The sequence below is a fragment of the Wyeomyia smithii genome, chromosome 1 (assembly GCF_029784165.1).
Source record: "Wyeomyia smithii strain HCP4-BCI-WySm-NY-G18 chromosome 1, ASM2978416v1, whole genome shotgun sequence".
NCBI classification, from domain to species: Eukaryota; Metazoa; Arthropoda; class Insecta; order Diptera; family Culicidae; genus Wyeomyia; species Wyeomyia smithii.
The window spans coordinates 80,806,969-80,831,167 of record NC_073694.1 but is presented as its reverse complement, the minus strand read 5'-3'; the positions used below and the strand labels follow the sequence as shown (position 1 = coordinate 80,831,167).

Sequence of the window (24,199 nt, the reverse complement as noted above, 5' to 3'; positions counted from 1 at the left end):
CTTCGGTGTTTTCCACGAAAACTTTACCGCCTCCTACAAATTCGATGCTCCTGCTTCCGTGTACGTCGCAGAACTTGCTGCTATTCAGTACTCTCTTGGGATCATCGAAACCCTGCCCATAGATCACTACTTCATCTTCACAGACAGTCTCAGTGCCATTGAGGCTCTGCGATCGATGAAGACTGTGAAGCACACCCCGTATTTCCTGGGGAAAATACGGCGGTTTTCAGGTGCTTTAACAGATAAAAATTACCGGGTTACCTTAGCGTGGGTCCCTTCTCATTGTTCCATTCCGGGCAATGAAAAGGCTGACGCTTTAGCTAAGGTGGGTGCTATTGATGGCGATATTTATGTAAGACCAATTGCTTATGATGAATTTTATAGCATTTTGCGTCAGAAAACACTCAACAGTTGGCAATTATCATTAAACTCAGATGAACTGGGACGGTGGCTACATTCCATTTTTCCTAAGGTATCGACGAAAGCATGGTTCAAGGGGTTGGATGGAGGTCGGGACTTCATTCGCGTGATGTCCAGACTTATGTCCAATCACTACACGTTAAACACGCATCTCTTTCGTATAGGGCTTGTAGACAGTAATCACTGCGTTTGTGGCGATGGCTACCATAACATCGAGCATGTTGTTTGGTCGTGTACCGAATACTGTGGTGTTAGGTCCGAGCTTATAGATTCCCTTCGGGCCCGAGGAAAACAACCGAACGTACCCGTTAGAGACATTCTGGGGAGCGGTGATCTCCAGTACATGACACAGCTATACGGGTTTATAAAAAACGCTGGAATTAAAATTTGATTTTTTTTATCTATTTGCTAGATTACAATTCCCGTCATAAAATGAATGAAAATGATACACCATGGTGGAGACACTAAAACGAAGACTCGGCTCCTTCATGTTCACGCAGACACCTCAGACCAAAACTGCTCAAATGGAACATCACTGCTTAGCCATGTACAAATAAATGAATCCTGTAACTCAATATAGTTAAAATCAAAATTGTAACTCCCCTCCTCTCACAAACATGTACTTGGCTCAGTTAAACATAATTTGTATCGTGCCGTGTCAAATAAACTATTTTTTAAACTAAAATAAGTATTTGAAAAGAGTCAATCTCTATCACCTCAACCTTAACATTGAAATAGTAATATTAGGGTCCATTCAAATTTAACGTGACATAAATATTGGACGGAAAACCCTCACCACTTTGTCTAGCATGTTTCCAATACTCAGCACACCAGGCATAAAAAATTTCCTCAGCTCTGCTTGCGTTATGTATCATTTGAACGGACTTTTATGAATCAATAAGGAAGCGTATTTATAACGTAACGCAAGAATAATTATTGTCGATCTCCTTTCCCCCTTTGCCATGCTTTTTGTTTAAATTTTCCGTATGGGTTGCAACACTTTGCCAACCCAACACTCTTTCCCGTTTCCTGAGCGTTACATAATTTGTAAACGTTCCCTCGCGATATTTCTGTTTTAGATCGGCTTTACTTTACTTGAAACATTATGGATCAAAAATCAACGTTTTGGGTCAAAGAATGTTGCGTTACGTCATATTGGACTGAAGGGAACGTCCATTAATTACGTACCGTAAATACAAACTATTTTCGACCCCCTCTTTCCTCTAGGTAACGCTCTTTGTATAGATCTTTAAAATTTTTAGTATTGATTGCGATGTTTTGTCATATCTCCTACCTCCCCCTAAGCGTTACGTATTTTTGGACGATCCCTATACGACATTGCTGCTTTAGGTAAGTTATATTTAAAATTGAAAAAAAAATTTTTTATGATTCGATTATATACAATTTTATATATAATCGAATCATATATAATCGAGTCAATATATAATCGAGTCTGTATATAATCGAGTCCGACCTTTATACATAATTGCTAATAAATCACCTCGTAGAATTTAATTATCATGTAAATCATCCAAAACTAAATAAAAAATTTGCCATGTTGAAAAAATATTCGCTTGTCAATAAATGGCATTGACAAACACAATTAACCTCAAAGTTTATCTGAAGAATTTCTGAGGTAGTGAGCCTAATTCACATAATTTTTCGCGCAAGTCTTACTAATTGCAGCAATCAGTTGTAAAATTATCTACGCTATCGTAAAATGCAGAAAATTGTTATTTGAACTGTTATACCAAAGATGAAGAATGCACTATTTGCCCTTGTCTATAGCCTCTTCGTAGCCACTGCCTAAATTAAGATATCTTAGTGCAACTTGATACAAAAGACAGCCACAAAACAATTCAATTTCATTCTTGTTTTGGATACGGCAGCAAGTGAAACCGCGGTGCCGGCTACAGAGGTAAACGTCATCTGGAGCAAAGAGACTATCAAATTAATTAACCCCAATTGAGTGTATTCCCAAACCTGTTCCAAGAAAGACATTGACATAAGAGGCTGTCGTATTCTACGTTAGCTCTGCGGTCGTGTCTTATAAACAACCTCTTCCACTTTTTTCTCTGTCAACTATACTTGAGCTTGCAATGCTTCTGTATCAGGGTGCCAATGAAATGTATGGATGTATGGGATAAATTTAAGAGTTGGGGCGTAGAAGTTTTGTCTTCGCGAAAAAAGTCCTCATACAAAACTTGATCTCAAGCGGACTTCTGGAAGAAGAGCCTCAGAGTGACCAATGAAAAAGTGCACATGAAATTGTCAAAATTATTTTATTATGCAAAATGCATTTTTATGCAAAATACGTGAAACATTGAGATCTGTTATCTTAAAACAATTGTTTTTTCGAAAAACTAAGATCCTGAGACTTTCAAAATTTTTGAGCTGGGTCAATGAAATGTATGAGAAATTTTCTCATGGTTCATAAAATAAATTCAACTGACACTCTGAATAAACAATTTGAAAAAAAAAATTATTCAAAAAAAAAAAACGCAAGTAAAACGCGACTTTTCGAATTTTCCGAAATTCGCGTTCATAAATTGCGTGAAAAATCACAAGAAAAACGTAAAATGCAATTTGACTTTATTTCCAAACAAAATCATAACCGTTTTTTTTTTTGTTCATCTATAATTTATTTGATACGGCACAAATACAATTTAATTGGGTGGGAGAGTTCGACTGTAGATGGTATCAAGAATTGGGATTTCGGCTTAGCAGTCATTCATCTCAGAATTTAGAACGAAGTTATTGTCATTCGTCCCAACGTTTCAGCACTTATTGGTGCCTTCATCAGGGGAAACTGTTCAAAGGAGTAATTTATTAATAACTTTGCATTTTACAAAACTTTTTCCCTCGACTTACAATGATGATTATCGGACTACGTCAGGTGGTTGCATTTAAAGTTCACTAGTCACAAATTTTAAAATTTTTTTTTTATCATTGGACAATCTAAACAAATTGAAACAACATGAAAAAACTAGCCTAAACATCGAAATACACTTTAATGCTTACGTTTATAAGTTTGGTGGTGGGAGGAATTTATTTTCACTGTCGGAGTAGTGTGGCGGTTTTAACTTGTGTTTCTGTTCAGTTAACTGTTATACCATCTTCATTTAGGCTTTTAAGTTTGTGTAAGATCCCCGCGTATGCTGTGTTGAGGTTGTCCACATCAATACGGCGGTTCACTATGTGTGGTGTACAGTAGATGTGACACATTTCTAAAAATGGTAGTGAAGCTGTGTGTTTCGATCTATCTATTATGCATGTATTCTCTAAGTCGAATCTGTGTTCTGTGTCGATGCAATGCTCAATGAGAGCGGTTTTCTCTCTTAGCTCGGATAACTGGTAGTTTGTCTGTGTGTCCGCATTTAGTATCTGGTTGAGTTTGTTTACGTTCGATGCATGTCCGTAGAGTCTGGTTTTTAATTTGTTTGAAGTCATTCCAATGTAGCTGCTGTTACAGCCGCTGCACGGAATTTTATAAATAATGTTGCTGTTTTCGTTTTTATTTGTAGGATCCTTAACTTGACTGTGGAAGCTGTTCACAGTTTTGTTCAATTGTGTGGCGATGCAGATGTGCGGATAATCCTTTTTGAACAGTTTAATGAGACGATCACTCAGTTTGGGGATGTAAAGGAGAGATCTGTAAGCAATGTTTATGCTGGGTGTTATGCTGGTTGTGCTTGCTAAGGTGACCATATCCTGAAGGTTGTTTGCCGTGGATGGTGCATTGCTGGCTTGATGTGGTTGCTGAGAGGAGAGTGTATTTCGATGTTTAGGCTAGTTTTTTCATGTTGTTTCAATTTGTTTAGATTGTCCAATGATTAAAAAAAAAATTTTAAAATTAGTGACTAGTGAACTTTAAATGCAACCACCTGACGTAGTCCGATAATCATCATTGTAAGTCGAGGGAAAAAGTTTTGTAAAATGCAAAGTTATTAATAAATTACTCCTTTGAACAGTTTCCCCTGATGAAGGCACCAATAAGTGCTGAAACGTTGGGACGAATGACAATAACTTCGTTCTAAATTCTGAGATGAATGACTGCTAAGCCGAAATCCCAATTCTTGATACAATTTAATGTTTAACGGCGCCAATTATATCTGGTAGCTTACTTTCTAAAGTATCTTAATAACTAAAAGCAAATTTTTTATCCTCGCTGCCGACTACGAGCTGAAACTAAATGTAACTTAAGGCTATAATATTTTGCATTAAAAGCACTGGTTTACTGTATGATGGTTTTCATTGCCATAGGTAAACACATGTTCCGCTGCTGGGCCAAGATATTACGGCCTGGCATATTGGGTTGTCTCCCTCGGGACCTGAGAGTATCGTGCGGGTCTAGTTGCTGTTTCCGGATCCGGGGTCTTAACGTGTTCTTGTCGTTTGGTTGGATGTAGGCGGAAGGGAATAGGATTAAACTGGGGCGTGGATGGATTTCAGGAAAACGTATATAAGGGACATGTAGGATAGGTCACGGCTCGCCAAGACATCACGAACAGGAACAGCCGGCTGCCTACTTTCGGCCTGCGAGAAGCTATTAATTCAGACCTGGCGTCACGGTGTACAGGGCATGACCAAACAACGTGCTCTATGTCGTGATAACCTTCACCACAGGCACAGATACCACTTTCCCCGAGCCCAACACGACGGAGATGCGCGTCAAATCTATAGTGATTGGACATAAGCCGGGACATCACGCAAATGAAATCCCGACCTACATCCAACCCCTTGAACCACGGGTTCGTCGACACCTTGGGGATTATGGAATGTAACCACCTTCCCAGTTCCCCTCTGGTCCAAGCATTTTGCCAACTGGTGATCGTATTCTGACGTACAAATGAGAAAAATTCATTAAAGGCAATTGGTCTTTCATAAATTCCACCATTTTGCACCCACCTTAGCCAAAGAGTCCGCTTTCTCATTGCCCGGTATCGAGCAGTGAGAAGGGACCCACGCTAAGGTAATCTGATACGATTTTTCGGATAAAGCACTCAGATGTTCCCGTATTTTCCCCAGGAAATACGGAGAGTGCTTAACATCTTTCATCGATCGGAGAGCCTCAATGGAACTGAGACTGTCCGTAAAGATGAAATAATGGCCCGTGGGCATTTTTTCGATAATCCCTAGGGTGTACTTAATTGCAGCCAATTCTGCGACGTAAACAGAAGCAGGATTATCAAGCTTATGGGAGACGGTTAAATTGTTATTGAAAATACCGAAGCCAGTGGACCCATCAAGAAGTGATCCGTCAGTGTAGAACATATTGTCGCAGTTGATGTTTTGATATTTATTGGAAAAAATTTTGGGGATCTGCTGCACGCGTAAATGATCCGGGATTCCACGAGTTTCTTCTATCATGGATGTATCGAAAAACACAGTAGAATCAGAAGTATTTGATAAGTCGACACGATTTGGAATATTCGAAGAAGGGTTAATATTTTGGGACATGTGATTGAAATACAATGTCATCAAACGGGTTTGAGAATTAAGTTCGATTGACCTTTCAAAATTTTCAATCACAGGACGGTTCAAGACCTCACATTTGATATGAATGCGAGAAGACAGGCTCCAGAAGCGGTTTTTCAATGGTAGTACTCCAGCTAAGACCTCCAAACTCATCGTATGGGTCGACTGCATGCAACCCAAGGCGATACGCAAACAACGATATTGTATTCGCTCCAGTTTGATCAAATGTGTGTTTGCTGCGGAGCGGAAGCAGAAACACCCGTACTCAATGACAGACAATATCGTTGTTTGGTAAAGCCTTATAAGGTCTCCTGGGTGGGCTCCCCACCATTGTCCGGTTATTGTACGAAGAAAATTCACTCTTTGTTGACATTTTTTCATCAGATACCTAACGTGACAACCCCAGGTGCCTTTAGAGTCGAACCAGGCACCAAGATATTTGTGTACCAAAACCTGAGAAATCGTTTTACCCATTAATTGTGTTTGAAGCTGAGCAGGTTCATGCTTCCTAGAAAAAACTACTATCTCAGTCTTCTCCGGAGAGAATTCGATACCTAGCTGTAAAGCCCAAGCAGACAAATTGTCCAAGGTATCTTGCAATGGTCCTTGCAAATCGGCAGCTTTGGCTCCTGTAACAGAGATTACACTGTCGTCTGCAAGTTGTCTTATCGTGCATGAATTTGCCAGACATTCGTCGATGTCATTTACATAAAAGTTGTAAAGAAGGCTTAAACATGAGCCCTGGGGAAGACCCATGTAGCTAATGCGAAAAGTTGCCAAATCGCCGTGCGTAAAATGCATGTGCTTTTCGAACAGCAAATTGTGCAAAAAATTGTTCAAAATTGGAGAAAATCCTTGTCGGTGAAGTTTACCCGAAAGAATGTCAATAGAAACGGAATCAAAAGCCCCCTTAATGTCCAAGAACGCAGACGCCATTTGTTCTTTGCGAGCATACGCCAGCTGAATATCTGTTGAAAGCAACGCAAGACAATCATTCGTCGCTTTGGCACGGCGGAAGCCAAATTGAGTATCTGATAGTAGACCATTTGATTCGACCCAATGGCCTAAACGACGGAGTATCATTTTTTCCATCAATTTCCGGATACAGGATAGCATTGCAATCGGCCTATAAGAGTTGTGATCAGAAGCTGGTTTCCCTGGTTTTTGGATGGCGATCACCTTCACTTGCCTCCAATCCTGCGGTACAATGTTTTGCTCCAGGAACTTATTGAACAAGTTCAACAAGCGCCTCTTGGCATTGCCGGGTAGATTCTTCAACAAGTTGAATTTGATTCTATCTAACCCAGGCGCGTTATTGTTACAGGACAGGAGGGCAACTGAAAATTCTGCCATCGTAAAAGGTGATTCTATCGCGTCGTGGCCCGGAGACGCATCGCGAACAATGTTTTGCGCAGGAACAGAGTCCGGACATACTTTCCTGGCAAAATCAAATATCCACCGACTTGAAGACTCCTCGCTTTCGTTGACCGTTACGCGATTCCGCATTCTTCGAGCTGTGTTCCAAAGAGTGCTCATCGATGTCTCCCTCGACGTCTCGTTCACGAACCGACGCCAATATCCGCGTTTCTTTGCTTTAGCCAGGCTTTTAAGCTTGGTATTAAGCTCCGAATACCGTATATAGTCGTCGGGTATACCTCCCTTCTGGAAGGCCAAAAACGCGTCGGATCTTTGCGTGTAGACATCGGAGCACTCTTTGTCCCACCACGGAGTTGGAGGCCGCTCTTTGATCGTTACGCCGGGATATTTCTTCGTTTGGGCTTGCAACGCGGCGTCGAGGATTAAGCCCGCGAGGAGGTTGTATTCTTCAAGTGGTGGGTGGTGTTGAATCGACTCGACCGCTTTTGAAATCATTTCCTCGTATAACTTCCAATCGACATTCGTGTGAGGTCATACGGAATGTCAATTGGTCGCATGCGAGTTGAACCGTTAGTAATTGAAATAAGAATTGGCAGATGGTCGCTACCGTGAGGATCGAGGATTACCTTCCATGTGCAATCCAACCGTAGCGACGTCGAACATAAGGATAGATCCAAAGCGCTTGGGCGCGCTGGAGGTTTTGGGATACGTGTCATTTCACCGTTGTTCAAAATAGTCATGTCGAAGTCATCGCAAAGGTTATAGATTAAAGAGGAGCGGTTATCATTGTAGGGGGAACCCCAAGCCACACCATGAGAGTTGAAGTCTCCCAAAATCAAACGTCGCGAGGGAAGAAGTTCTATTAAATCAAAGAACAACCGTTGCCCAACCTGTGCTCTGGGAGGAATATATATTGAGGCAATACAAAGCTCTTTACCTTGTATTGTCATTTGACATGCGACAACTTCGATGCCTGGAATCCAGGGGAGGTTAATACGATAGAAAGAATGTCACTTTTTAATCCCTAAAAGTACTCCTCCATATGGGGTGTCTCGATCAAGGCGAATAATATTAAAATCATGGAAGTTGAGATCAATATTTGAAGTAAGCCAAGTTTCACAAAGGGAAAATGCATCGCATTCGTTTCTATTTAATAAAACTTTAAATGAATCCATTTCCACTGTTCCACTGTAAGACAGAGATAGAATCCTTCGTATACGCAGATGAATTAGGCTTCGAAGGATACAATCGCTGCAAGGAGGGGCCATTGGGCAGTCAACTGCTTCAAAAATGATCTAACTGTTGGGAGGAATGCTGTAAGAAAAATTTTAATTGGATCGGGTACATTGAAAGTTTCAAAAATCCAGTCCACAATGTCAGAAAATTTCACTAATCCAGAGTTTGTTTCATCAACTGGGAGTGCAAAAGGAACAACTGGGGTTTTAGATGTTCCTGGCAGTGCTGGGAACTCTTTCTGGGACTTTAAATTTGCAAGCCCAGGAGGAGTTTGCTTCGGTTTTTCCGCAGCACTGTTTGGTTTGTTTGTAACTTTCATTTCACTTTGGGAAATCTTAGGACCTTTTCGGGGAAGTTTAGGAGAGGAAATATTTTTCCTCTTTCTAGACGCCCCAGGATTGGCATAAGTAGTTCCCGCTGGTGAATCGTCAGAATCGGTTTCATCAGAGGACAACAGATCAAAGGGGTTCGATGTTATGGTAGAAGTGGTCACGGTCTTCTTCAGCATCTCAGCGTAAGATCGCTTTGAACGCTCCTTAAGTGACCGCTTGATTTTATCTCTGCGCTGCATGTACACCGGGCATGTGGAGAGCTCATGCTGATTTTCCCCGCAGTGAATACATTTTTCAGCATTTACACTGCAAGAATCGTCCGCATGAGTTTCTCCACACTTGCTACATCGTGCCTTATTGCAGCAGTAGGCGGCTGTGTGGCCTAGCTGCTTGCAATTGGTGCAATTCATAACACGGAGTACATACAATCGCACAGGCAGACGAACCCGATCGATCGAGACGTGGCTAGGGAGAGCAGATCCGGCAAACGTAACACGAAACGAGTCTGACGGAGTGTACACTTTTGTGCCGTTGACAAGAGACACAGACCGCAATTGCTTGCAATTTATGATCTTTACTTTTACGTCGTGACACAAAGCATTTTTGAAGCAGCCAAAACCGCTTGCCAAGATACACTCGACCGACAGACTCGAATCGGTTATGACACCGTCGATCTCCACGTCTCGTGCGGGTATATAAACGCGATACTCGCGTGTGAAAAGCTCGGAGCGAGCAATAGCGTTGGCCTGTTCCAGGTCGTTGACCACGACACGGAGATTGTTGGGTCTGACCTTGGAGATTTCGGTCACGGCCTTGTACCCCTCCGCCAGGTCTTTCGAAATCTGCAGGATGTTTAACGGTTTCGATTTCGGTCCTGCTTTTGGCCGAAAGAAAACAGTAAAGCTGCCCTGAGATCCGTCCGGGTAAAGCCTGGGGCGAGGGGGGACTGGAGAATTAAGAGAGGAAGGGTTGGCAGGAAGGACAGGGTCGGAGGGGTTCGGGGATGGTGGCACGGGAGGCGAGGGATCTACATCCATCGCGCTAAATCTAGCGCACTAGCGCCGACAGAACACGTACCTCTTTACTTCTCCTTTCAGCAGGGTTGGTTGTCCGAACGGTCGAAGCTGCAGCCGTTACAGTCAGCAGCACCAATACAGCCAGAGGCGTCTTGTCCACCTGTTCAACCTGTTCATAGGACAGGTAGACAATCTCAGAAAAAAAGTGATTTTTTCACATTTGTAGAGTGGATGAAAAATCATCGAAGGTAATTTATTTGTAATTTCGATGTTATCCCGAACATCCTTATTTTATTTCCTACATAGTGGAAATTCATGCACCGTGAAGAATGTAACCTGATGGGCTACACTTCAGACTACGCCATACAACTCACACGCAACGCAACCCACACGGCCACATGCAATAATGACTACCGTTTGTTCAGACCATTCCCATGAACTAACCGTCGTTCAACACTTTTCTGCACCTTCAAGTGCGGCAGGGTAGACGCAGTCATTTATGCTCACCACTACTAATGCGACGCCTCGCGTAAAAATGACATTTTTGGTTCAAACTTTCTGCTGAACAAAACCGATGTCAGCGAGAGAAAACATTCATTACACACCACCTCTCTTTAGTGTCTGGTAATCTGTTTCGTTGTGCCTTTCTGTTTCTTTTCTCGACGTCATTGAAATTTGAGAGACCACGTGGCCGCGAGAGTTCGCAGATCCATCTTCAGAGCTTTCGTAGTGCAAATGAAAAACGAGCAAATTCATTCATTATTTCTGTCAATGAGGTGGAATTCTTCCGTCGATGTATAGTTTCATTCAAACCTCTACACCCATTTTGTTCATTCGAAAACTTGAACCTCGCATAGTCCGCATAGTATACGTTTGTGTTCTTACGCGCTGCTTTCTTTTTAGTTTAAAATTTTAACATCGTCAAAGGAAACGCTTTAGCATTGAACTAAGATTTGATAAACAAAGATAGGTTTTTTACTCATGCGAAAAGTTTAGAGGCAAAAAGATCATAAACATAATTTTAATTATCGTTGGACAAAACCTGAACGATACTGACATTGCATATTACAACGCCATCCGTCGAGCGAACTTTTCTAGTTCTTCGACGGATCAAGAGTTCTTTACGACTAAAACCGATCATTGAGAATCATGATGTGATAAATGTGGATAAAGATTTCCTCTATGAAATGATGCAGATATCATTATTCTACGAGAAAATTATCGGAAAACTCGCGGTCATAATAGACCGTAGAATTTCTTTGCCATATAAATAAATGTAGAGAGATAAAAGTTTTCGAAACTGTTATCACATACTGTTGTTTCAGTGTTGCAAATGTTGATTGAACAGGTAGCCCACTTGGTCACGCGTCGCCTCTGAATACAGCAGCTCCAAAAAGCCACCAGCAGCGAGCCGGGTGTGTGATCACTCAGCACAGCGACACAACTCGCTGTCAACTGTTGGCTTCTTCTTTTTCCTCCTTTGTTTTGTGATTCTCGTCCACTGCTGTAGCACAAATCACTTAGCAGCCAAATCGGTTTACGCACCAGCAAACAGCCACGATGCGAAACAGTTGCACAAAGGCGGGCGACCTTGAACCTTCACTCGACCAGGCAAACAATGCCAACACTTGCTCGCGCGTCTTTTGTTTTATATTCTATCAAACACGTCCTATACTGATGCGTGTTCGGCACAGAATGAAATCATAACCGTTTGTCAGGAATTAAATGAATGTTAGCGTACAACACAAACTTACGAAATCATCTGGAAAATTCGAAAATATGTTAAAGGAATAGTTCTGTCAAAAATACTGAACAACAATTTTTGCTCGATCTTACAGGTGTTTAAAAACCATCAATATTACATCGTTATAATTTGAAACAAAAAAAAAAACAATTATTAAAAAAAAACTGTTTTGTTACAATATTATATTTCTTCCAAATCTAGGGGATAATTTGTTTTAATTATAAATATGAATGAAAATCGTAACGTTTAAAAATTTTTAAGGCAGAATTCGCGGATTTGAATTTTTTTATATCTTACAAAACATTGCGATTTAAAGGCTCTACAATAGTTTTCTTTCTTTTTGTGTAGCTACTGTTTGTTTTTGATACAGAATAAATCTGAGAAATCTTTAACAAATAGTTCTCCAAGGGGGCGTCTTTCATTAACAAAATCCAGTGGTCAAAATATCAAACACAAAATAAGAAAAACCTATTTATTTTCTGCGAAACTTGCAAACTTGCAAAAGTTAAGCAACTAACAAAAGTTAAGTACAAAAAACTAACTTTTAAGTAAGTTTCATGTTATATACTTTATAACTTTGTACCAAAAAAAGATAGGGTTTTCATTTGCTCAACAAAGTTTCATATTTTTGAATCTTCTACAACTTTGCTGAATAAACTATTCTTCTATCTCTTAACACAAAAAAGTTAATTTTTTTATTTTTAGTATAGTAAACTTTTCATTCTTTTTGACAATTTGCGGTTATGCGGGTCATTCATACAAACAATTGTTCCAAAGACTTTATTAAGCTAGAATGAAGGTGAAAGGCGCTATGGAATTAAGTTCCACTTTTTGCCTCATTGGACCAATGTGCATTGGCGTAACAAGAAAAATTCCTAGGGGGAGCTAATTCCCTATATTTTTTATGCAAAAACTGTAGTGCCAATTTTTTTTTTTGCATTTCTCGTGGGATCCGATTTCGGCACTGCAGCAGTAGCTGGAGGTCGACAAAAAATTGCCGAATATCTGCTTTACTGTTCTCATTGGTTTTCATTCCTCGAAAATATTTGATCAACTCTAGAGAGGGCTACAGAAATCCTAAAGGGGGCTATAGCATCCCCTAGCCCCCTCGTAGTTACGTCAATATGGTTAAAGGGGATAGGATATGCAAGAAGAGAACGTTAAAACATTTTCTTCAAAAATCTGACAAAATATTTTACGGAACAGTGAACCATGTTTTTCCGCCTGACCAAGCTTGATTTTATTCAACGTAGATCTTGCAGTAAAGCCGCTGTCGATTTTAGCTGAAATCAACAACAAGCTTTTCCATAACCGGCAGAATCATGCCGGTTAGGCCAACGTGCAAAAAACAGGTTTTCATGTTGACATTTCCTCAGAAATGAAGAAGGATTATTTTCCCGGCGTGAAGCCTAACTTCCCGGTTTTCCCGTCTTTTTTCCTGGTGATTTGAAATTCCCGGCTTTTTCCCGTTTTTCCCGGTAGAGTGGCCACTCTGTATGACCGCAATAGAAAATCTCATCGTCGTTTAATGTATATAAATTCAGTGAATACTAATAATAAATGTTTCAAATTGGATTCGGTGCATCAACAGTATTTCAGAATGTCGTTGGAACAGTGTTATACATATCGCGTAAATCCATGCCAAATGACTTTCCAGTCAACCACAAATCGTATATCAATGTACGAAAATTATCACAAATATATCTTAACGAAGTCGAAACCATATAGCAAAGCAAAGCCTTGGTGTTACATTCCGATTCGGAACTTGACCTTCTGTTTGTTATACACAGACTTCGCAGCCAACTGTTTAGTGTACAGGACAATTGCGGGGCTAGCGCTACGATCTTACTGACACTAACAGTATCTCTCGAGCCGAGACTCGAACCTACGACGACTGGCTTGTTAGGCCAGCATCGTACCTCGAGACCATCTGGGAGAGTTGTCGAAATCGTATACCCTTGCTTATTATCATGCGCAGAAATTCAGTTTTAATTGTATATCATGGTGGAGTCTAACTGATTTACGATTGTAGGCTTAGAATTGTAAGATAATGTGAAACAAATCACTTTAAATCGGAAATTATCGTATATAAATACATACATTGCATACTATTATTCCTCAGTACGTATATCGCCTCCATGCGTATTATCATATGCTGTTTTTTGTGCATTAAATGTAAGTTTGTATGATATATATGAGTGCGGATATTGAAATCGAAACATTATTATACACAAGGTGGGGAATCGTTATATGAAAAAAAAAAACCAAACTTGATAGCAGAAAGCCAGAACCAAGTTTTTTTTTTTTGTTCTATTTGGAGCCCGAAACAATCCTAACTTAATCGGAAGTCGATTGATTTAGTCTCCGCTTGGCGCATTGCATTTCAAATTTATATGGAGATTTGTATGGAAAAACCAACGTTTTTGCATTTTTCATTCTGAAGAGCTCAAAGTGGCTCAAACCATAGGTTTCATGACTTCAAATGGTTGGTTTTTTTGATACCTAACAACTTGGCCGAAGACATCAAAGAGCTAGGATGTCCCGAAAAAATACTAGAGCTCTTCGAAGTTGAGTATGTCGAAATTTATGTTGCAAATCGTTTTTTCTGCCAACACTGCCAGTTCACCGGCGTTAGTCAGATTTACATCAAAAGTAACCTCTGAAACACGTTGTAGATTCTACCTACGCCTAGAATATTGACCTGAATTTGTTTGTTTGATCCAGTTGAGTGTATAAACTCGTTACGACAGGTTATTTCTGATGGGAATGCTACTGGCGCCGGTGCATTGGTAATGTTGGCAGAAAACAAGGTTTTCTGCATTTAAAACGATATACCCAACTTTGAACAGCTATAGCCTTTCTTGGGGACATCTTAGCTCTTCAGTGCCTTCTGCAAAGTTGTTAGGCATCTGAAATACTATACTTTAACATAATGTAGTGCATTATTAGATCATTATTGAGCTCTCTAGAAAGGTATATGCAAAAAAGTATGTTTTCCCATATAAATTTTCATACAAATTTGAAATGCAATGCGCCAAGCGGAGACAAAACCAATCGACTTCCGATAAGTTCAGCATTGTTTGGGTCCCCAAAAGGAACCAGAAAAACTTGGTTCTGGAAAATCGATCACTTTTCCCCACCCTAATACACATGAAAATGTTGACTGGGTTATCGTTCTATTTCAAGAATCTTCTAATTGAATGAAACCATGTACACGTATTTGGCTTAGAAAACTGAGTGTTTCCAACGAATGAGTTGTAGGGAGTGAAATTTAATCTTGCAAAAAGTCTAAACACCAAAAGTTAATTGAAGTGAACAAGTTGATATTTTTCTAATTTTTTATCAATTTTTTTTCTGTTGTAGAGCATTTTTTAGTTTTCAACGTTTACGATAAATGTATTGTAATGATTGTAATGATATTAAATGATTGAGATAGTGAATTCAAATCAAAAAGTGATGGTTACCTTCCTAACTATATCAATTTTAGAATTATCTAAGAGATATGTGAGGACAATTAGGATTATTCAGAGAAACACGCCTTTTTACCAAGTCACTCATGATTCTCCAGTTGCAAAAGTAGGATGGTGCGAAACCAGTACAAAGTTGTGCGTTTTTTAGCGCAATTGTTGGTGTAGATTGGAACCAGTACAATGATTGCGTGTTGGGCATAACGCAATCCGAAAAAAATTCGGAATTTCGTTAATTCAAAACGGAAAAGCCGCTTAATTCCTTCGAACGTCTATTTGGAGGAAATGGTACCCTGCTTGGACTCTGATTCATGTGAGCTTTTTGCGAAGTTTTTCTCCTCAGTATTTGCCACGGATTGTGCCCCAAATGACGATGCTCGGCATGCTGCGACTAATGTGCCAGCCGACCTTGTTGATCTTGACACTTTTGGGTCACACATGACATGATTACTACCGCCGCTGAGAAACTTGAATGTTCGTACACTGTTGGTCCCGACGGAATACCGGCTGTTCTTTTGTGCCGTTGTATTGATATTCTGGTTGCTCCACTTTGCACAATTTTCACCCAATCTTTGGCTAAAGGGAAATTTCTTAAGATATGGAAGCACTCCTATATGTTTCCGGTTTTTAAAAGTGATGATCGACGAAATGTCAAAAACTATCGTGGAATAACTAATCTGTCAGCTGCATCGAAATTGTTTGAGATCATTGTAAACTCTATTGTATTGAATTGCACACGACATTTCTTCAGACCAGCATGGACGATCTGTAACAACTGATCTGTAATCTGATCGTCGAATTGCATTTCTGAACTCGAACGAAACGTACAGGTTGACGTTATTTACACGGACCTCAAAACTGCTTTCGACTGAACAAAATTTCCCGTCTTGGTGCTTCATCACGGTTCGTTAAATGGCTTGAATCATTCCTGTGCAATTAAATTTTGCAAGTTAAGCTTGGATCTGGTGTATGGTCTGCGTTCACGAACAAGTATGGTTGTAACCTAAGACCGCTTCTTTTCATTATTTTCTTCAACGACGTCGCTGAGGCACTTGGGTTGGTTTCAGATTAGTTTACGCCGATGATTTGAAAATTTACTTGACGATTCGCACCATCGAGGATTGTTATCGTCTACAATCACTTTTAAATACCTTTGTGACGTGGTGTAAACTAAACTCTCTAATTTTAAGTAGGGGTACCCCCAGGGTAAGCTCGGCCCCCTAAGGAAAATGATTCTTTAGTAGGACTTGATGGCAAATATTGTTATATTTCTTTCACAGAATCATTTCCCAGATTGTTTTCAACAAGATATTATGACTGTCAGTACTTTCAAACTGTTATTTAACCCTTGAAGTCCCGGGACGGAACTTGATTTTTGAAAATGCTCGTTCTCAGCACTGGAACGGCCGATTTGGGAAAACTTGGAATTTTATTCAAGGGGAACAGTTGCTCTAAGTTTTGGTAAAGATGCCACCCCTCTGGACCCCTCCCCGTTTTCGTGAGACGCAAATATGTCTATGTTTTTTTCTAATTTTTCAAACAGATTGTGCAAACACTGGAAATTTTCATACGTGTCGATTGCTCCATGTATCAAATCATGTCAGGTAGATGAAATATGGTATGTAAGAGTGTATTTTGAGAGATTTTTTTGAGATGCTGAAAAATTTATTCTAGCATGCACAGATGTAGAGAAAAACGAGTTTGAATTCACTAAAGTACGAGTTCTTATGAAAACTTGATTTTCTCCAAATCTGTGCATACTAGAGAAAATCTTTCGCCATCTTTGGATTCAGAAGACGTTATACTAAAAATATAGAGCTTGAAAATTGAAGAGCTAAGTTGAAACCTACCGTGGGAGACTGAGAAAATCAGGTTTGCATTTGGTGAATATAAACTGGTTTTCTCAAAATGTTTGCATGCTAAAATAAATATTTAATCGCGTATTGATTCAGGAGACCTCACTTCAAAAATGTATAGCTTAAAATTTGAAGAACGATTTGCTTATTTGATTTTTTATGAAAATACGTAGTTTTGTGATTTTGTACTGAAATAATTCAGAAACTCCAAAATTCACTCTTACATACCATATTTCATCTACCTGACATGATATGATACATGGAGCAACTGATATGCATGGAAATTTCCAGTGTTTGCTCAATCTGTTTGAAAAATTATAAAAAAACACAGACATATTTGCGTCTCACAAAAACGGGGAGGGGTCCAGAGGGGTGGCACCTTTACCAAAACTTAGAGCAACTATTCCCCTTGAATAAAATTCTAAGTTTTCCCAAATCGACCGTTCCAGTGCGGAGAACGAGCATTTTCAAAAATCAAGTTCCGTCCCGGGTCTTTACGGGTTAACAAGGAATAGTGAAGTTTTGAACCTAAGATAAAAACGACGTTTAGCAACCAGTGCGGGTGAAACCGGCACCCCATGGGGGTAACACCGGCACCTACGTTTGTTCATGAATTTACTCGAATTAACTGAACCAATTCCAATTCGAAAACCGCCGCATTGTATGTTATTGTTGAATTTGGTTGTTGACGGTTAGCTGGTTCTGGGGAGATTGCCGGAACAAGTTCCGGTGAACGATATGCATAAACAATGAAAGAATTTCATACTCGGCAAGCCTATCACGTGGCACTTTAAATCATATTAATAACTAGTTTCATCGAAGCCAGGAAAACCTTGACCACACCGGAGCATATTTCGAATACCACCGGGAAAGCGGTCGGTTGTCAGTTTGACTTGATTCATTACATTTGACACCTTGAATAACCCTTGGAATCATTCATAAATCACAGAAGAGCTTAAGTGCATGGTTCTCAGTCGATTTATTAATTTATTTAGCAGCGAATTACCGGTAATAGTTGAAAAATATGAGACAGTAACATCCAACTCACCTCAGACCATGTCGGGCTTACCCCACTCACTGGGTGACGGTGTTACCCCGACAGCACACATTTTTTTAAAAAGAGTATTTCTACTAATTTATCGCTTCAATTTACATCAGATCAAATTCCTGTGATTGCTAACAATACAGGCAATAAATTGTAGAGCAACGAAAAGTCTTTTCAAATGAATAAAAGCTTGAGTTCCACTTACGAAAAATTACATCCGTTTACGCATCAGCTGCAGTAGTGTATGTTTTGTCTATTATTTTGACGTTTGACGTTTCACGGTGGCTTCGATGTGTCTTAAAATGTCTAAAATATTAAATACCAACACTTCACATATTCCAAAACACAGTTAATTAGCGTTTTCTAGTAAAATTCTAGGGGTGACGGTCTTACCCTCAGTGCCGGGCTTACCCCCAGTACCCCTACTGCAAAATGTGAAGTGATAACCTTTCACCGCTTTGAAACGCCAATATTTTTTGAATATGCTGTCGACGGAGAAATGCTGCGTAGAGTCGATTACATCAACGACCTTGGAGTTATTCTTGACCGAAAGCTGACTTTCTATAGACACCGTACTGCAATTGTTTCGAAAACAAGTCGGCAATTAGGATTCATCACAAAAGTTGGACGTGACTTCAAGGATCCCCATTGTCTGAAAGCTCTATACTGCTCACTTGTACGGCCTCCGTTAGAAAGCGTAAGTGTGGTTTGGAGTCCGCACCAGCTTTCATGGTACCTGCGCCTCGAACGTATACAGAGACGTTTCATCTGATTGGCCCTGAAACAATTACCTTGGTGTGATCCTACGAATCTGCCACCGTACCCGGATCGTTGCCGCCTGCTTGAACTTGACACCCTATAACGCCGCCGCAAAGTACAACAGGCTGTATGCATTGCCAAGATCCTGAATGCTGAACTGGATTCCCCGAAGTTGCTGTCATTAATGAATTTTCGTGCATCTCAACGTATGCTGAGGCCCTCTTCGATGCTTTTGAACCAATTCCATCGTACGAACTATGGTTATTATGAACCTGTTGCCTTTTGTGTGAGAAAATTCACGAGTGCCGAGCATCTTTTTGAATTTGGTATGCCTAGTCATATTTTCAAACAAAGATTAGCTAACTCTAGTTACTTTTAATGGTTATCCTTTTTTCATTAAGACTTTATGTCAGATGATACACTTCGAAATAAACAATAAACAATAAACAAAGCATGCTCTAGCGTTTTTAGTGTATTTGGCAGCTCCATACTACTACATTTAAAAAGTTAACACTGGTGTTAATATCTTCATGTTGATTTGTACTGGTATTCATAATGTTTCTCAGAAGGTTGCTCTCGTTGAAACAGTGCAACCAGCAATCAATGCTGATAATTTGGGTACTGACTTAGTTGATGAAAATATTAACTGATCGGTTCACCTTCAGGAATCCGGTCATTTAAAAACATCATTGAATCATTAACAACTAAAAAGACTTAAGTTCGTTCAAAACATTTTGCATTTAACTATGACTCTGGTTTTGTTCATATGCATATGATTCCACGTTACTGGCACTAGCGTCACTAAGTTGTGCGGGAGAACATGAATCACTGAAGATTGTTTTGGTTGCAGAGTATTATTAGGGATGTGTAGTTCATACCGGCGCACGAAAATGAAGCACGATTTTTCGAGCGCCCCAGAATGATCGTTCGCCCAAAACTTAAGTTTGCCGGAACATCACGATTCTCGTGTATATGATATATATTCTGATTTCAATCTATGTCAATGTATTCGCAGTTTAACTGTTGCGTTATGCATTTCACTCATTTATTGTGCGATTTTAGTGCAAAACTTATGCAAATCGGGAGTACACATTGATTGTCCAGACTTGAAGTTTTGCGTGTGGAGAATAAGTTTGTAGAAATGTTTGAACAATATTATGTTTGACAATAAAACGATTCGAAGACTGGTTCTTAAGAAATGCGTGAATATAATTCTAATGGTATACTTGGTAAGGTATAATTATACATACATTTTCGATTTTTACAGTCTCAAGAACTTATTATTTGATGACATGGATACTTTACACCGTTTCCGTTATGTTTTTAGAAATATTATAAATAATTACTTTTCTGAATGGCCCATTCATACAATTCTTCTGCGATTGCAATGGACGTTAAGCTAGTTATTATTCAAATAAAAATGCTCGGTTAAATTTTTAGATATTAACGGATCATTTGACATGGATTTTCTCCACTGGTTATATGCGTTAGAAGTACTCACGTTTTTGTGCTCGGTCGCTAACACGTCCCACATGGATGCTACAATTTTCGAGACTTCACCGAACGATGCATTCGGATTCCGACCTTTGATGGCAGCTTGGGTGTCACGGAAGAAAAGAGCATATGCGGAAACGGGTCTGAAAATAAGACGAATATAGGTTTAATCATTTTGATATATATATATATATATATATATATATATATATATATATATATATATATATATATATATATATATATATATATATATATATATATATATATCTAATTTGATAACAATCGGCTCAGTGGATATAGAATTTCAGCCATCAACAAGAATAATCGTACTTCGATGATGTGGCGTCTTGTCCTGTGCCCTACACCAGGTGTTGTGGGTGAGGGCTTCATGCTTATTTCAAAAAACTATCCAACAAAAATCATAAATTAAAAAAAAAAACTATCAAAGAGTATCAACGTTCAACTAGTATAATACACCTACCCTAAGTCAACTGTCACGTTCTCTCGAAATCAATGAGAGATGCGAGAAAAAAAAAGAGAGCAAACACTGGGAGCGTTAAGGTTTAACAACGTCGTAGAATAAATACTCAATCACCAGAGATAAATGCAAAGATGTTTTATTTTGCACATTTATGGTAATGGCCACTAGGAGGGAAGTAGGTGTTTGTATGGGACAACCTTGAATGCACAGTCACACGCTACTGCTTAAGTCGGGATGGCTTACTAGACCAGCATCGTACCTCTAGTCTAGACTTTATTTGCATTTGTTATTCAACAACAAACAAAATTCTAAATTTTCTAGTAATGCGTCTCTGAGGCTAGAAGTGTATGTACCAATAAACTTTATCTTCATAAAGGCAATTTCTTACCTAAACTTTTAAAAACATTGATCTAAAATTGAACACACATTGAATTCAAAACGGTGATTCTACGAAAACAATTTTGGCATGGTTTAAATGTATTGCACAAAGCAAAATAATATAAAGTATGTAGAGCATTACTGGATCCGCTAATATCTAAATATGGCTGCCAAATTATGTATTGTATTGAGGAAAAAGTCTCAGAAATCGATTGGGCCCCGATTCTCCTGCAATATAATAGGTTTATCTTGACGTCAGAATAACTTTTCTGAAATCTGTTTAGAATAATATCGAGAGTGTAAACGAATCTTAAAGACAATTCGTCTTAAAGATAATTCGTCTTCACATGATCTTCTCCCTTTTGTGTTGAGAGGGTCGCATTCGCGTATTCGTTGTGAGACAGAATCATCGCGTCTTCGATATAGTTGACTCATTTAAAGTGTACTATGTCTCTGACATTTCATTTGTCATTAATCGCATTGTTCCATAAACCAATTCTGCAGGGAGCCAATGAATCGAAGTTGTTGCCAAAGCTAAGCTCCAAAATATTAAATTCAGATCAATGTGCTTAATGTGTCACTATCACTGCACGTAGTACTGCAAGGGCCGCCGTGGACAGTTCAAATAGGAGAGTAGACTAATGTTTACGATTCATAGACGATTGTTTACGGAGGACTCTTCATTGCTCAGTATTAGACATAATTTACACATACCGCATTTAGATATTAACGGATCTTTTAATGCTCTAAATACTTGATATCATTTTTGCTTTCAAAAATTCATAAAAACCATTTTAAAACTGTTTTCGTAGCATCACCGTTTTTTGTCCGATTTCAGATCTTTGACGCAAGAATATGTTGCTTATTACGGGAGTCACTTCACGGTGAAATCGGAGTGAAGTGAACAAAATCCTATTACGGGACTCACGTAAGTGAGAAAAACGTCGCAAATCTGCTGCGGAATCTGGGTTATTATGAGTGTCATATCAGTGAAGTGAGAACGGAAAAAGCGACGTTTCGCGTGGAATTATTTCACAACCATTTTGAACGGTGAAATGATTCCACGAAGCTGCCATAAGTCTTAAAGTTGATTGATTTGTGATCTAATGGTAAATATTGGATTTATTTTTCAGTGACGAAGCGAATCAGAGTTTGATCCGTGCCTTAAAGCGGTCAATTTTTCATTTTTGTGCCCGATGAAAAAAATGCAACCTAGGTCAGGAAATTTTCGATACCGAAAAAAACATTTTTTTTGATGCTGAATGTCTTAGAAATGCAGAACACGTCAAGATCTGGTTATCTAAAAAAACGGGAAAAAACGACTTTCTGGGACTTAGACATTTTTGAGCTAGGAAACAATCTCATTTCACTTGTCCTATTCTCAATTTCACTTCACTGTCAATCTCACTCCACGGAGGTGATTTTTGTCACCTCACTCGGGGTGGAATCGGGAATAGGTCTTAAAAAGTGAAGTGAGCGTGAGAGTGAAACATATTTCACCATGAAGTGACTCCCGTAATAAGCACCTATGTTTTTATTTTCTATACTGGGATATAAAATTGGAAACGAGACTGGCAAATGTTTCGTCAGATTTCAAACGATAATAACAGCATAACCACATGATGGATTACAACAACTAATGTGTTGTTGAGGAGATAAAATGTTGAACAATTTTGTAATACCCTAGTTATCACTAATATTTCGTTGTTAAGCGATAAAAATTGATAAAAAGATTCCAGGACAAATTTACGAGAACAATGAACCAATTACATGCGACCATTCCTACCACAGACGACACCAACCATTCGCTGTGATATTCTCTGTATCAATATAAAAAGATTGACAGAGTCTCCCCATCCCTATAGGTCAATTTAAGTTTGCTTCCATGAATTTAGACTAATTTCTTTGATGTCTCGAAGGTGAAGGTTTTTCGAAAAGTTTGAAACAACCCCTTTTCAAACCTACTTTTAGAGCGTAAAAAACAGATGTCTTAAAAGAAACATGCAGGTAGAAGCAACAGTACCGTACAGTATATGCGGAGCAAAACGCCGCTGGTTTCTTTTCGTCTATTATTCCCAGAATCAAAATATCATGAGGCAAAACTCAAGAAGAAAAGGATAGCAAAACTTATTAAATATAACCAAAATCCAAGAAAACTGTTCCAGCGCAAATTATTTAGCAAATAACACAAGTGACCAGTAATCTAGAAATTTCAAACGGAATACAAATATACACATAAAGTCGTTTTTTTTACTCTAGAGATACGCTCCAAATTTGTATGGAACCGCAAAAAAGGCTAAATTGACTTGAAAAAAAAAATAGCGTAGAAAACCGTCTCAAAGCGTTTGAACTTTGACTGAATATGATAGTGATCATTCTAAAGGCCAAAATGCAATATTATAAACTTTCAGTATTTACACCAAAACTTGTGATTTTTTTAAAACTGATATATGATTACTTTTGTTTTGAAACGGAAAACGTGGTTGGAATGAGGTTGATATCTTGTAACGTTTGTGAGATATTGAAAGAAGCAACCCGCGTAAAAAACCAGACTGCACATTCACACACATACATCTATAAAAACACATATTTACTAGGGAAATCGACTTTTGAGTTCTACCACTAAACGAAATTGGAAGGTCAATTTTTTCAAGTCATCTTATATCATATTTTTCTACTTTTTATCTTATTAAACAAATTAAGAAAAGATACAAAAAGCTCAACAGAGCTTCTAAATTCAATTGTAAAAAAACTATCCTCAAGCTTCTTTTTGGTCAACCTATTTCCATCGTTTGGCTTAGATCGTTTTTAGAAAGACGTCCTGTTTGGGGTAAAATGGACAGTTTTTTTGGGTGATATGGTCAGGTGAGTTTGAAGTGAATTCTTTTGTCGAACTGATTACAGATGCCACGGGCTTACAAAAATAAACGGACAGACGGCGGTGTACAAAGGATGAACTGCAAAATGCATTGCAGGCAATCCGGGATGGATTATCTGTACACAAAGCATCAAAAGAGTTTTCAATCCCCCGGTCAACATTGATCCGTTATATAAAGACCCAGCATTTATCTTCAAAATAGCGAAGGGCGCACACACAGTGGCACAAACACATA

General features: G+C 39.0%; 1 protein-coding gene across 5 annotated transcripts in view; it reads right to left on the bottom strand.

Moving 5' to 3' along the window:
* Positions 1 to 24,199, bottom strand: part of LOC129719196 (TOX high mobility group box family member 3-like) — a 295,603-nt gene that overhangs the window by 72,473 nt on the left and 198,931 nt on the right. For all 5 annotated transcript variants that reach the window (XM_055670706.1, XM_055670704.1, XM_055670705.1 and 2 more), the window contains one exon: positions 20,232 to 20,367. In XM_055670706.1, coding sequence (XP_055526681.1) covers positions 20,232 to 20,367 — 136 coding nt within the window. The remainder of the gene's footprint in view (positions 1 to 20,231; positions 20,368 to 24,199) is intronic.